Genomic DNA, 16,595 nt, shown 5'->3' with positions numbered 1-16,595 from the left:
AGAAAGATGTTTTAATCAAAGCACTCTTAACAGCCCTTCCTTGGGCACTGACAGGCTATAAGTTCAGTGACATGTTTTCTCATACTGTGTCTGCATAACTCTCCTTCCTCTACTCTCTGCTGTCAGCAGAGCTTTTTTTACTGCATACACATGATTGGCTAGCCAGCTGGCCCCAGCCCAGAGACTATAGGCTTTAAAACCAAGCTGACTGAGTGGGGAAAGATAGACACAGCAACAAAACAGTGATAGACACTGGGCTTACCAGCTAACATTTGACATTTAATTTTGAGAATTATAAACAACAAAATGTGCAAGGGACTTGCTGCATTGCCTGCAACATGCTTGAGAAGGTATGTTTTTTTTTTCTTTTTTCTCTATTTTTAATGTTAATGGTACTGGTGGTTTGTACTTTGCATATTTCAGTAACCAGTATTGAATTACTAGATCAGTCGTGTATTTATGTTAAGCAGTGTACAGCATGCATGTTTGACTATAAATTTCAAAAACTTTTTTGTCCATTTGTATGTCTTATTACAGAAACACGCATAGTGTAGATACACTATTTTGTAAATGTGTTGAATTGTTTTATTTTAAAAAGCAGATACATCCTGGAAAGTGTGAAACTTCTGAATTATTAAACAGTGTCTGTCCCATATGTATTTGTAACATTTTTTATTTATTATTTATTCCATACAATGATAGAAACAGTTTCACATCTTCGGGAGTTGATATGCAAAATATAATTCTCCCATACATATTCGAAACCTTGGCATAGCCTAAGTAATAGAATTCTTAGAGTCTAAACTACTAAACTACAGCCAATGCTAGTCCTTTATACTCAAATAGAGAGGTACCAAGCTTTTAAAAACCGTTAACACAAAACAATTCCAATGGAACAGCCAACGGTTCATAGGTGAGTCAGCCTAGTTGTATGCACAAACGACAATGACGTGTCAAAGGTGAACACTCTCGAACAGCGGTTCTCAAACCTTTTGGGTCACTCCCCCCTTTCTCTTGTCTGTGGTATTTGACACCCCCCACCGGACTGCTTTTAATGTTTTCAAGCAAATGGGCTTCATCAGTGCCATTCTCATATCCGCTTTGATATCTGACACATTATTTCTCTTGTCCAGCGCTTCTTTAATCTGTTCTGTATACCAGTCTGACAGAGGGCGGGATCGCAATGAGTACTGTATGCAACTCTCTGATTGGTGGAGGTAGTATTGGCGATCCAATCAAAATGGCCAGTAAAGCCCAAATAAAGTACCCGCCCATTATACGTTATAGCCCGGGTTAAGATATAATTAATTGTATCGTTTTAAATTAATATAATTAATTTATTGTTTTAAATTAAATGTATTGTTTTAAATTAAACAATAAAAAAAACCTTGAACCTTTTAACGCCCCCCCAGGATACAGTCCACCCCCCCCCCCCCAGTTTGAGATCCGCTGCTCTAGAACAAATCTGCCACATGAATTAAACAGTACATCTAATGTATGTAGAGACTGCTTACAAGCAAACTGGTAAATATAATCGCCATAATCCAAAACAGGGAAAATATCAGCAGTCACTTTAATTAGAAAGGGAAAAAGCCTTCCTGTTCCTAAAAAGAAAACCTAATTATTTAGGTCCTATCTTTAAAACCAATTTATCAACAGGGTAATTAAAAGTAAGATGCTCATCAATCCATATACCTAGATATTTATAAAAGGAAACTTTCTCTAGTAACGTACCATGTAATGTAACAAGAACCCAAGACAGATTTCCAATCTTCCGACAGAACAATATTGTTTTTGACTTTGATACATTCAGTAATAATCTGTCCTGAAACAGTATATAAATATTAAATGCATCCTGCAATAAATATATATTATTATTAGCCAAATCAAGTCCCAGGTAATTTGTATAGAGGGTAAAAAGGATCAGTTAAAGGACTGAAACCTGAGGTACCCCCTTACATAGAGGTTCAAAGGTGGTAATACTCCTATCAGCTCTTATTGTTCAATCTTTTCGCTAGTCCTTGAACCGCTCCACAGCCCTTCTAAGCAACATATATTTTCTTTTACACAGAATTGTATAATCTACTCTTTAGTTGTGTATTTACTAAACTCAAAAATACTTTTTGCAATAGCTGGAAATACAGATATAGGTTTAATTGTTTTTCTTCTCCTAGTGCAAAAGATATGAAGCACCGTCTTGGCTTCTTTTTACAAAAGCCAGAATCGGTATGTGATCCAAACGGCAACAACAAGAAGGAAAAAGCAGCTGGTGCAAAAAAGTGAGTGCTTAAATAAAGACTGGAAGCTACAGTATATCTGTAACAATGTTGTTTCCCGTTCATAATAGACAGAGGTAACAGATTCACATTTTACCCAGTGTGTTTACAGGATTAGTTTGTACAACACCTCAACATGATGTCGTAACATTTTACCCCTTCTTCTAACAATATATGCCTTTTAAGCCTACACATGATTTAAGAACAGAAATAACTCCCCCTACAGTAGCCTATACATGATTTAAGAGCCATTTAAGGCATATAGGGGTAGATGTACTACAGTGTTGCGGCTGTTGCAATAGTCGCAAACCCGTTGCCAATGAGGCGAAAGTCTAAGGTGAAATGTACTAAACAAGCGCAATGCTGTTAGCGACTTTTAGGGAATGCTTTGCGGCAGCAGTTTTTCTTTGCGGTTCAGCCTCAGATGAATATGTAATTCTGGCCGTTCCTGCATAAATTCGCTAACAAATTTCAGTTACATTTCTGGTTTCTCCAAGCTAAAATCATTAACATATTTCATATTTCATTAACATATTTTCTCTTAGTACATATGACAAAATGTATACTTTGTGAATTGTGGCTATGAAAATGCAAATTGTGGTATGTTTGCGCTGTGACAGGCTCGTCTTAGTACATCTACCCCATAGTGTATAATGTCCAGAAATGTATGTTCAATTGAAGTTGTGCTTAAAATATAATTTCAATGTAAGATAATTGGAAATTATAATTAAAGATATAGCTGCAGTCATATCATTTTGGAAATCCTTCATTCCACACAAAATTATCAAACTAATTATTGTGATTATACACATCCATGTTTGTTGCATAAGTTTTAGAAAACCTATCTTTTTTTTTTTATATATTTATATCTATAGGGTCAGTGCTGTAGAAGTCCAGAAATGGGGTGAATCCTTAGAAATCCTGATAAATAATGAGGGTAAGTATTTTGAATTGGACTGAATAGATGATGCTTTGTGATGGGAACGTTCTGATATAAAGGCCGTGTATGTAGAATCTCATACAGTAGTCCTCAAATTCATTGTACAAATATGTGGTTGGCTTTGGTAGAGAAATGTTTCAGTATTTACATAGTCGCTGATAGGTGAATTGGACAAACAATAAAAGGTATCACCTCCTTTTCATTCACTATTTATAGAAATTCAGATGATACATCTCATCCATTAGATTGCATTGTATTATACATTGTTATTCAAATTGCTGTCACTTAATCAGCTGCTTTTCTCAGAATGACCATTGTGTAAATAATATAACGCGTCAATCAATATACATTGGTGTAATTGTACCACTCAAATTACTATGGCCCTGTGTAAAGAGATAAGGACTAGTTTTGCAGTAGGATGACCTTATAACCTTGTAGTAAATGAGTTTACAATTTGAATATACTGTAAAATGGGAGTAATATCTAGATGTTGGCAAATAAAATCTTGCTTTATAGAGTCCTTGTCCTCCCAAAATTTGCACTGGTAAAGTTCATTTTTTCTATAGTAAGACAGTAATTGCCCTCCTCAATCCATTGCTATAAAGGATCTCTAGAACTTTCGACCCGAGTTCCAGTGGACCTGTTGGCCAATTCTCAAGAGAGAGGTTCTCATGATCTTAATGGGTAGTACGTGTCCACAGTCAGTCCGGGGTGGCCCTAGAAGGAGCTATTTGTTTATACTGGCAGCTTTTCAAATAGAAGCATGTGGGGTTATGTTACAAAGGATCACTGACCTCCTGAGAAACATTCACGTGGTGGCCTTTCCATTTCAGTGCTCCCTTGATCTATTAGCTTTAAATCTCTGAGATATAGGAAGAGGTCTAAATGCATTCCTTTTACATTCAAAGGCTTTCATGGTTTTAGATTTAAGATAATGCAATCTTACATTACTTATACTATCATTCAAAATGAGACTTTGCAAAATACATACAGAACCTTTGGAGTTTTCTTCAGCAACTTAACATTGATCTTCTTGTCTTTTAGATGGCCTGACAGCTTTTATCACTTTTCTGAAGACTGAATTCAGTGAGGAGAATATAGAGTTCTGGATGGCCTGTGAGGACTATAAGAAAATTAATTTGCCAGCCAAACTGGCCCTCACGGCAAAGAATATTTACAAACAATATGTTGCAGTTCAGTCTCCAAAAGAAGTAAGTATGTGTGTTCTCATAGTAATAGTGAAACTCAGAGTTAATCAAATTAACATCCTAGTCCCACTTGGTTTTCAAGAGATAAGCCAAAAAAGATCTAAGACAAAATGAACTAAGAATTTATTTTTGCTTTCTATTGCTATTTAAGTTTTTTTCACTTAGATTAATAAAATAAAAATATGTAACCTTTTTATTTAAGTAAGTAACATTCTCAAAATAATACAGTTGTGTAGGGCTTCTATTTTTATTTGTACTAAAATGTTTAATGTTTTTGCATATAAAGGTCAACCTTGATTCTTCAACGAGAGAGGAGACCAGAAGAAACCTTTTAGAACCCACAACTGTGTGCTTTGATGAGGCTCAAAGGAAGATTTTTCTGTTGATGGAAAAGGACTCGTACCGAAGGTTCTTGAAATCTAAGATCTATCAGGACATGTTACAGCAGACTACCAGCAGCAGCAGCAGTTTTGGGATCCAGAAGAGAGGAAAGAATAAGGCCACTGAATTCAACCAGCAATTTCCCCAGTGTGGATAAATCCTTTCCCTAAAAGAGCTTCAATGTACATTACGTTGCTACACAGCCAAACACAGTCATCCGAAAATGAGTTATCTGAGCTGTCAAGTTAATCAAGCAAAGACCAATAATGTTAACCTAACTGGGGGAAAAAATAATAAGATCACCCCCATTCCCTCTCACAGGAAATATGCAGGTCTTGTCCTTTTTGCTTGGATTTTCCAAATTCAGCTCAGAGAATCCTTTGTAAAGCTTTGCTATTGCATTTTTCCCTTGGGGTACGACTGAATTTAAAACAATTCACTGATGCTGTTAATAACTTCAGGAAACCCCGAAGTTATTAACAAGCATAGATCCAAGCCCGTTTAACCCAGCCAGTTCACAAATGTAAAACTTTGTGCATATAGCAGCCAGTGCACTGATAAAACTCATTTGTCAAAGCTTACATTCTTTATTTTATGTATTATTTTATATAATGTCTTGTATTGCTGTCAAGAAACCTATTACCTGCTGTGATGTACTGTGTAAGTTATCTATGTATAAATCTGAAAACAAAACTTGTACTTTAATGAAACCTGTTTCTGTCATGCATTATATGTTATACGGAACTTGTGTATCAAATTACCTGTTCTTTGTACTGAAGCTCATATTTGTCTGAGCATGTACAAAATATTGAATGCTCTAATTAGTATTTATCCTGTTTGCTGTACAGCGGGCAAAATGTGCTATAAGAATTTTTTTTTATATATATATGTTATTTATCACTAAGTTATGGTTTCATCTTGCATCATATTGGATTCTGTTTTTTTTGCATATGTATTTTTATATTTTGATAAAGTTTATGTTGAAGTAAATTTGCATTATTATTTTTTTTTTTTAAATGGCAGTTCTGCCTTTTTAAAAGCACTTTTAAGAATAAACATGTGCCATTACAAATCATGGACCTTTAAAAAAACAAAAAACAAAAAACAGGGTATGGTTTTAACATACACAAGTTAAAGCTACATTACGGGAGGTTGAACATTTTACAAAATCTAAATCAGAGAATTTCAGAAATGGGTTGACTTCAACCTGGCTCAGATGTACATTCAATTAAATTAGCTGAGCCCTTGAGAAGTGATGGAGTTTACAGCAGAAAACTGCCATTATATGATTTTGTGCAACATGGGAAGCACAACTGCAGCCATTACCTGAACTACCATTACCTCCTCACAAGGTCTGTTTGTTATCCTGATAGAGATTTCATGCTACTTTACTCTACTGCGTTTCACAAGCCCAATGTGATGAATTGTAAGTGCTATTGTGCTTAAATGTTAAATGTTACAAATTGCTAGAGCTTGACTGCCATTCTGACTGTACGTAGGGCTCAATTGAATTGCAATCTGGTACGAAATAAAATTATGTTTTTCTAATACAGTCTCAGCCAATACCTTTCTTTATTTTAACAATGTCAGCTGTAGATAATACGACTATTTATACTAGTGTATATCATATGCACAAATACCTCACAAAACACTCATCCTTTTTTAAGCATACAGGAGATGATCAGTCTAGCAAGAATCTGAAGTGATCTGCAGCATCATTATTATAATATCAATGTAAATATCTATTTATACTGCCGGTACAGTACTTATGCACTTCCAATTATAATGATTCACTACTCTGTATCAAACTGTTATACAGTCCTGTTAATTTTGTATTTCTTAATATATGTATGAAAGGTTGAAAAATGAAGACCTGACTGCGCAACTGGATAAATGTTTGTTTTACCTACTGCTGTTAAAACATGTTTTGAATTGCAAAAAGTTATTTGGACAACTGTTTTGATCAGACAGCTCTTCCAAACTTCTTTTTAATGGCGTATGGTTTTGTTTTGTTTTCTATTCCTTAGTGGGGGTCAAAAAAGGGCTACAGAACATATTGTTTCATATACAGTATAAGTACATGTGACCTACTGAGGTGGTGGGTGCAGGAACGTCATGTTATTTTTATTTTGAAAACAGTGACGTTGAATGTGCATTTCCTTTTCAAAATTTTAAATCTGCAATGTACGATAGCAAATCACATGTGAAAAAAGGACTTGGAACCTGGAAGGTTTTCCATTGAGCACAGCTGCAAATATGTTGTATAACATGGGAAACGTAACTGCTGTAATTCCCTGAATTACCGTTACCTCCACGAGGTCTGTTTATTATCTAGTGTGATCAACTGGCTTTCCAAAGCCTGCAGTCACAGGAATACTGCAAGCAGAGTTAGCTGTGCTTGTTTACGTAACCTTTCCACATAAGAGGGGAAACATGACCAAAACCTGGTTTAACTTTCTTGAATTTTTTATATTGTTTTTTCTTGTGGCTTGGTTGGTGTGGCAGGCTGGACAAGTGAAGCTGATGAGGAGGGAAGTGGTCTTTGGGCAACTAAAATTGAAAGAGAGAAGGTAAGTACAGTCAGCAATATTAATCTATTAAATATTAAAATGTGAGTGACACAAGAGGAGTAAATATTAACCACTGTTATTATTATTATTTGTTTATTTAGCAGATGCCTTTATCCAAGGTGACTTACAGAGACTAGAGTGTGTGAACTGTGCATCAGCTGCAGAATCACTTACAATTACGTCTCACCCGATAGACAAGGAGGTTAAGTGACTTGCTCAGGGTCACACAATGAGTCAGTGGCTGAGGTGGGATTTAAACCGTGGACCTCATGGTTACAAGCCCGTTTCTTTAACCACTGGACCACACAGCCTCCACTGTTATGCAATTGTATGCAGTTCAAAGCAAATTGTTTATTTTATTTTTTAAAGCACATCAGTCCAACCCTGACTCCTCATCCCTTTTACGTCGCAAGCCGTTTCACTGTTTAATCTACTTAAATGTTGTCTATAAACAAAGGGGTACTGCCCCTCCAAACAATCCCTCCAGTTCTGCAATCCCCTTAATGACATAAAAAAAAAACAACAACAGATATTGGCTTCAGGATAGCCTGTCAACCACAACTACTGTATACTAATGATGTAACTTCCTCTAATATGCAATGCTAAACCCCTACATGGGGAATACATCAGTGTTGGTGACTATTCCTTGGAATGCTTATTATTCCCATTGGTCTCACATCAAAACTCAGAATATGCTGAAAGTGTGCAGGCTGTTCTAGAAATCTGCTTTAAAATCTGGAGTGTGTCCACCACTTAACAATGCTATTTATTTCTACATACAAACAAATTGTCATTGTTACATAGTTTTTCCCGAGGATGAGAGTCACAATTTCCTCAGATTTATTCAGAAGAACTAGTTTCTTTAATACTTCTCATCAATCACTAGAGACTTAAATACAGTATTCCAGGTGCTGCGTAGAGCAGATTTTATATTTGTTGTTATAATGACTTCATGTTTTTCTCGAGTTTCACACTATCAACATTTCCAATAGTTACCTTCTAGTATAATAATTCAAAAGGCCTAACACAATGAGGAATAAAACCATATACGTCCATCCAATAAATTAAACTTGTTGTGGAAGCTATAATCCTCTGCATATATTTAAGTTGAACACTTTTGTCTACAATATCCATGTGGAAAAAAAAGCACTTTCTGTCCTTTGATATATATGAAAGCAGAAAGACCAATTACATTAAGTGGTATGCATTTACATTAAGACAAGTAGGCTGTGCAGTTACACAATGCAATCAATATTTCTTATCCATTCTGCAGAAAACCAAACACCATGAGAAAGGTCAAGGATTAACTTGCATTTTCCAAAGGTCTTTCTCATTCATGTTTGCCAGGTGTTACTTGTCAACTGAGTGATTTAAAGAGTATGTGGGGAAGGTGGATAGTACATGCATTTGTAAAGGGCAATATTGTGTGATGCACTGCCGTTACAGTTTATTTCCCCTGTCATGAGTTTATTTGAGGTTAAAAAAAAGCTCTATAGCCACGAATGCAGGCAGGCCCTTCTCTTTTGCATACTGGTTAAGATGCTCGCTTGCGGTGTGAGGGGTTGCCGGTTCGTGTCCAGCCCAGTACAATTATTTTGTTCTTCAATAAAGTTTGCATAAAGCAGGTGCTAGCCCAAGCCACTTGGGTCCTGATACAAACCCCTAGGACTAACAAGCAAATTAAGGATAATAGGCCACATGCTCATGAATGGGATCTCTTTCGGGGTTTAGTATCCCTGGCTCTGAGAAGGCCAGCAGGGATTTAAATTGCACAGATGAATTTGAGCATTTTTAACAGTTCACATTATCATGATTTTTTTGCATGATATTTTTAAACAAAATGACATGCATGTGGGTGTGACAGGGCAAAGGTCCTACACACTAAGAAAATATGTTTTGTGGCTGGCAGCCATCTTGGCTCTGGTGCAGAGGAACTGCCTGGGGCCAAGATAGCCAGCCACCTTTGCACAGCAACATGGTTTAAATGGTTTGGTAATGATTCAATATTTACTTGTTTAATGGAAAAGTGTGGAATGTGGCCAGGGGGGCATAGGTGGCATATCTGACAGGATCCAGGCTGGTCTGCGCCCTTGAAATAGTAAAGTCACTCAGAAAACTGCAGTTCAGCGATTTGGCACACTTTCATTATTTACAAATAAAACAAAACAAACACGGTATCGAACAAAAGGTTGAAACAAATTAAATCATTGAATAAAAACTCTTTGAAGCACAGAAATATCTTGTTGTTCTCTTAAACCTGCTGCACACAGCCCGACTCAAGCCGTCCGGCCTCATCTCATCTGAGTATGCACAGATTTTGTGATCAGTTTTGTTCAGTTTTGGTTTGACGTTACAGTTCAGTTTTTTACGACTGGGTGTCGCACACTGCTAAGACTGAATTACTGACCACAACTAGATACTGGTGATTTATATGTATGCAGATTTAATCAATACTGCCCTGTACACATTTTTGTATTAACTTAGCCCAACATAACGACCCTCATATTATGCATGGCATCGTATGCTGATTAGACAGTGGAGACAGCGCCGCGAGGCAACCAAAAGAAGCGCTTAGCCTATTAATTTAGCTGTTGACCATTTACACCGTGCAAACATTTCAGGCAGTGTTTGACTTTTTGTATAGTTTGTCTACTACACTTTAGCCTGTGGTAAATAAAATCCAACCTGTTGATTTTTTTATTTGACTTTTGCTTTTTTTTTCTCAGCGTGTGGATCTAGGGGCTTGTGATTTGTGACATATTGGAGATCGACACACCGGTTACTTCTGTTTTGCGCAGTAAGAAAATATAGGCTGTCAGTAGATTGATAATAAAAAGCTAAATTGATAATTTACCTTTGATTAGTAAACGCCTAAAAAACGATTCAAATGTGCACATATCTGGTATTTTTTTTTTAATTCGGGACACTCGGAGCAATTCAAGACTAATGTATTTTTACCTGTGGAGCTAAAGCTGTCAATATTCCACCATCTTGTATGACAAGTTACATGACAAGCTACGTCACTTAAACCTGCTTCACCATTGGTTGACACCCTTATGGCTAATCGGTCTCAGGCAGTCTTGGTCGGCAACCGCCGCAAACAGACAGACTGATCACATGAACGAAACTGCGTCTGAAAAAGATTCAACATGTTCAATCTTCAAATCTGAAGACATCCCGACTGAAATCTGCATAATCTTGGTTTTAAGTGCACGCACACTGATACGATTCATCCAAACTCTGTACGGCCAGTTGAGATGAGATGAGTCGGGACGGCTTGAGTCGGGCTGTGTGCGGCGGGCTTTAGTTACTCACTGTTCATTGTCGTTTGGGTATTTCCAGTCTCACTTACCCAGTCCACTTTGCAAACGTTTTTTTTTTTTTTAATTTATCCCTTTAATGCATGAATTATGGTAACCTTAAACAAGATTTTTTTCAAATGGTTTTTATTAGCCTATAAAAACATAAAAAAAAGTTTTGTTTTTTTTTTAGTACAAAATTGAAGAAGTTTTACATATGTCCACTTGACTGGACAACATGCATGTGTAACATAACAAATTGCCCTATTATATTGGAACAGCATATTATGACTGAAAGTCTTTTTCTTTTATTTGGGAAAAAGTAGGCTAATACAAAATGCAAAACTAAATGGCTGATACCATTCCTGATATGTATTTGAATGTTTTCTCATATTTTCTTTTTTTTTGACCAGAAACAAAAATGTCCTCAAATTTGAAAAAAAAAAAAAATATATCTTTTATGCTGAAATATGGACTTATTCACCCAGAAACAAAAATGTCCTCAATGTTTGTAACAAAAATGTCTTCATTGTTGAAACAATAATATTTTTTTTTACTTCAGTGTGTCATACACACCAAGTTACCATTCTTCCCTCTGTAGTGAACTGAATTTGGCTGATTTTAGCGCTGGGTGTGGAAGTTGGCAAAGCACCCAGGACACAATGGCTCAAGACACTGCATGCAGATGTACTTAGTTTTCCGTGTACAAGCCTCATCATGGCACCTGTTAGCTTTTTTTTTGCATCAGTTAGCTTCAGCCAGTGATTCCCCACTCCTTCAACTACTTCAGCATCATCACTATCCTCGTCTGTTTCACTGCCACTTTCACTGCTGCTACGCGGGCTCCCTGCTTCCTCTCCCTGCGTGTCTGGCTGCCATTCACCATCATCACTATCACTTGATTGTGATGGAATCTCCTCTACTACCCTGGAGCTAGATGCTCTTGATGTCTGGCTAAGAAATAACAATACTACTAATAAAACTGCGACTACTACCACACAGCTGCTGCTAATAATAATTATTCAGAAAATTCATTTTCAATTAAAAAACAGTTGAGAGAAGATAAAATGATCCAAAAGAGCCTATTTATGGACCACACTGCAATATATAGCTCTTATAGGACAAAAATATTTAGCATAGGCCTATAGAACAACATAGGCCTAATGTGCATTATGAAACTTAATAGTGCATGATGTCCACTTAAGTGGACATATGGTTTAACATAAACTGTGAAAAAAATAAAGTGACTATTAGAACAAAACATATACCATATTATTCCCTAAACATTACTTTCTTTGAATATTTTTTTTTTACCTGCTCTGCTCTTTTTGTGTAAAAGGATTTTACAGAAATCCCTGAGGTGCTCAGTGCTGCTGAACTTTTCTATGCCATTGTACTGTCACCTTTGTAGCACCTATCAAATGCCACCAGATGTCAGGTGTTTCGTTTTAATTTTAGTAGACCACTGAAGAGGATACCATGCATCAGTGATGTCAAAACAGAGTTTCTATAGGGGATACTCACTTAAAAATATCTGTCCACTGTAGTGACCTCTATGCGTGAAAGGGTTATTTTATATTATCGGTCCGTTATGATTTCCATTACACGAGAGTAGATGTTAAAACTTCATGCTGATTTGAACTCGGCTCTCGCCAAGATAAGCACCAACTAAGACGTAGCTTTACAGTAAACTAATGTGATCCATATGTGTCTCCATCCATTTACGTTTCCTTCCATATGATGATGTAGATATCCTTCTGTCTGGTGTTAATGGCTGAAGTGTAATGCTGGCTCCAGGGATCAGCTTATTTTGCCTCCCTGGCGCATCAGCACACACAACGGCTGCGATGCTGGCTCCGGGGATCAACCACAGTGCGGCCTCCCCAGCGCATCAGCATGACAACCGTCTGGATTGAGCTAGGTAGGGTACATCTCTGGGGTCTTCAAGTGGGCACCTTCCATCCTCAGTGTTTCGTCGACTAGCCCACGACACCTCAAGAGGGCTCAACGGTCATTCTGGCGTCCCAGCATCATCCCCCTCCGTCCCCCACTCAACTCAGCCCAGCTTACTTACCTGTACATCAGCGTTTCTTTATTTCTATTGTGCTTGAGATCCCCAGCCAGAATCTTTCCGTCTCAACCACAGCCAGTTGCTGCTCCTCTCTGCTGCTTCAGATAAGTTCTTCACTGTGCGACACAACTCCTGGCCACTGAATCCGACGTCTCTGAGAAACCGGGTTGTAGAGTGTGCCACAAATCCTCGACAACCCACTTCCACTGGGTAAACCCGGACTCTCCATCCTCGCTGTTCCGCTTCAGTGGCTAGTTGAGCATACTGCAGTTTCTTCCTCTCATACGCCTCATCTACAGCATCCTCCCATGGCACTGTTAACTCTACCAGGTGAACAAGGCTTGCTGATCGAGACCACAAGACAATATCTGGTCGAAGGTTAGTGGTGGCAATCTCAGGTGGAAAAATAAGCCGTTGACCAACATCTGCCAGCATTTTCCAGTCTCTAGCAGCTTCCAGTTGTCCTGGGCGAGGATTGGTTTTAACACCTTTTCTTTGTGGTTGCTCTCCCGGGCGGAGGAATGTTGTCTTTTGTGTGTAATGTTTTGATGGAACAGGTGACAACTTATTGGTCATGTTACGCTTGTCTTCCAATGCTAAGGCCAAACATCGCAGCACCTGGTCATGGCGCCAAGTAAACTGTCCTTGGCTAAGAGCCACCTTACATCCTGTCAAAATGTGCCTTAATGTTGCAGGTGATGAACACAAAGGACATGAGGGATCCTCTCCTACTCTGTGGTGATGGGAGAACATCATATGTTGACCTGATGAGGAAACTGATCCTGCTCTGTTCCATTGACCATAGGTCTTGCCAGCCAATCTTGCGTTGTTCCACACTCTCCCATCTCATCCATTCTCCCTGCTTGGCCTGGGAAATGGCCTTTATACACCTCATCCTCTCCTCCTGTTTTTGCACCTCGTTAAGTTTTAGAACTAAACTAAAATGTATTCAGCGTTATTTTGCTATTCACTGGTTAGCGGGATCCGATTACTGAGCATCTATTATTAAAAAAGTCACACACAACACCTACCCATGTTGAAATGTAGTAGTAAGCTTCAATATTTTAGCATTTCCATTCATCGTCATGAAGCAAACATTTTAGTAGAATAAAACAAGCAAATAATAAAAAATGCAAAATAGGTCACAATATTGAACGTGACTCAGGACACATCCTACTGCTCGTCAACAAATTATTTTGTGTAAATCCCTCATCCTTTGAATATTTCAAATGTCAGACCTATTTTTGGCAAAGCAGACCACAGTCATGCTTGAAAGGTCTCTACACCGCACAACAGAATAATAGAACAGGTCAATGTGACTTTGAAACATCTGGCAATTACCACAGCATAAGAAACATTCCTTGGATCCAAGTTATCCACTTGATCCCAGCTGGTTGTAACCACTCAAGACCTGTGAACATGTATCATGTATATATTTTTTATGTATACTCAAGTGGATTAAAATGCATTCACTTACAACCCCAATGGAAACCAGTGGGACTCTTTCTTTTAAATTTTAACCACAACGATGGTTTTAAACAATGATCTCTAATACATTGCCGTTACTGTGATTTTGATAGACGGACCATCACATTTTCACAGCAAGGGGATTTGCTGGGGTTATGGGAAATCCGTTATCTAATGTTGACAGACATTTCAATGAAACCAGTTTTAGTTAAAGTTAATATACCAAAAATGTCACCTGTATTTTCAATAATTTACACATTCGATTTGCTGTTGTTTTAGGTAATTAAAGGTTATTGTGGACGTGAGGTCTAGAAATGACACGTATTGGTGCTCAGCCTTTTGTTCTCAGGTAATTCTATCTCATCATGTTTTCCTAGTCTATTATCTGTCAGTAAATCCAATTGGCACCTATTTGTGCATATTCTGTTGCATCACAGTTTGTGCACCTGGAGAGCCTGCCACCCACAATGGTGTTTTCATTCCACTATATGGGGAAAACTACACATGGTAGGATAACACACTACAGCATGTTAATTATCTACCGAATTAAAAACAAATTAAAAAGATATTTAAGGATCTGCTATAAACAATTAATAAAGCACATGTGTTGTAAAGAATGTCATTAGTCAGACCATAATAATAACTTGCTATAACAATTCAATGTTTAAAGAAGGTGCACAGTATAAGGAGAGTACACTTGCTTTATAATTAGGGTTTCTGTTTTTCAGTTTTTATCTTCATTTTTCGGTGCTTATTTTTAGCATTTGTTTTTACATTTTGCCACAATATGCAATTCTGTTTTTAATTCTTTGAATCTTAACTGTGATACAGTTTTATATCCTGCGAACAAGCCTCCATTCCTAATTGTAATCTCGTTATAAATCTCGCAAGTCGAGTCTCCAATAGAAATGTAGGAATTTGCTGCCACTCAGTAGTTGGGGTGGATTTAAAGTATTCAGAACAAATCAATCATATATACAAGTCAGGAAGCAGGGACATTGCCCAGTAGTAGTTTTTATTTTAAATGGGAAATGGATGAAGTCAGCGTGAACTGAGTAACTGTTTCCAGTGTTTTTTATTGTGTTTTTTAAGTTTATTGGCTATACATTGATTTTTTTCTTTGCATCGGGAGTGTTTTATCAGTTTCTATTGGTTAAAACTGAAAATCAGAAGCCCCATTTATAACATAGCATAGCAATGCATCATTGAAATGTTATTGTAATAATCTGTAATTTGTTGTTAACAATTCTTTAATAATACATCTGTTACACACGTATCTACGAACCATGGAACTACAGTCTGATCTGGATCAAAGTTAGAATAAGAACTGTAATACACATTTTAACATGTCATGTTAACACATGTTAAAAGGATGTATATTCCTTTTCAAAGAGATTTTTTTGTATTTTATGCGATTAAATTGGTTAGCACATTAAGGTGTGTATCTCTTTAAATGGCACAGTGTTATAAACAAACCTTGAACATGAAAGTCATCCTGGATAGTGTATGCCATTGTGTGGTGCTAGTCCAGCAGAACTACATTTATTTAGACATCTCAAGGTAAAACATTTGCTAACCTTCTGTCAAAAGCAATGGTGTATTTGTGTGCCAGAACCCAGCACAGTCCCCTTACTTGGACATTCTTGGAGGATGATTATGTCTCAGACCCCTGCTGCCACTCATTTGAGGAGTAGAGTGTTAGTTTGGAAAATAAGCCCAGCCTCTGGGCAACGCGGTTGTACAGATTTTACATAGATGCACATTTTAAATGGTGAAACTTTCAAAATTAGATGACTTCAGGTCTTGGGAGTCGTGTTCCCTCATGGAATGATGAGGAAAGGTAAAAACGGAGTATGCAACAGTTTAACATTGTTTACTTTAATTTTATGCTAAGCTAGGACACTTTTAAGGGGACCATGTAAATAAAATAAAGCAACCCATAATTCATTTTCTAGCAATATGTTTATCTCTATATCAATATTTCAAACAACTTGGATGTTTTTGGTTTAATGTCGAATAGCTTCCGTATCTTCTATGGCATAAATGATATTACAGTCTAAGAAAAAGGGAACAGCCGTGGGGATCGTCCAGCAGTGGTGATCGTGCTTGCTTCCCCGAAATGAGCGTGAAAGAAAATGAGTCATCGAATGAGGAAATTAGTTCATTATTTTCAGTTTGGATAATTGGGATACATCGAACTTGCCAGTTGAATCTTGTTAGTTAGTAGGGGAATTACATCAACGTATGTGTTGTATAACCTGTAGTATGTTAACAAGACATGATTTATTTATTTTTGCATCTTTTAAATTAAACAGTTTATATTGCTGGACTTCACAGGAGTGTTACTTTAAGAATGCACTTTTACATATCATAAATACATAAA

At 37.2% G+C, this 16,595-nt stretch overlaps 1 protein-coding gene across 1 annotated transcript; it reads left to right on the top strand.

Moving 5' to 3' along the window:
• The first annotated feature begins 208 nt into the window (after nucleotides 1-208).
• LOC117403050 (regulator of G-protein signaling 4) lies at nucleotides 209-6,357 on the top strand. The gene is made up of 5 exons (XM_034004911.3): nucleotides 209-350; nucleotides 2,175-2,279; nucleotides 3,152-3,213; nucleotides 4,261-4,427; nucleotides 4,711-6,357. The coding sequence occupies exons 1-5, from the start codon at nucleotides 307-309 to the stop codon at nucleotides 4,960-4,962; spliced, it is 630 nt and encodes a 209-aa protein (XP_033860802.1). The 5' UTR covers nucleotides 209-306; the 3' UTR covers nucleotides 4,963-6,357.
• The last annotated feature ends 10,238 nt before the right edge of the window (nucleotides 6,358-16,595 follow it).

This window comes from Acipenser ruthenus, chromosome 10 (assembly GCF_902713425.1).
Source record: "Acipenser ruthenus chromosome 10, fAciRut3.2 maternal haplotype, whole genome shotgun sequence".
NCBI lineage: Eukaryota > Metazoa > Chordata > Actinopteri > Acipenseriformes > Acipenseridae > Acipenser > Acipenser ruthenus.
The sequence above is the reverse complement of the archived record's forward strand: the minus strand, read 5'-3'. Positions and strand labels throughout refer to the sequence as shown.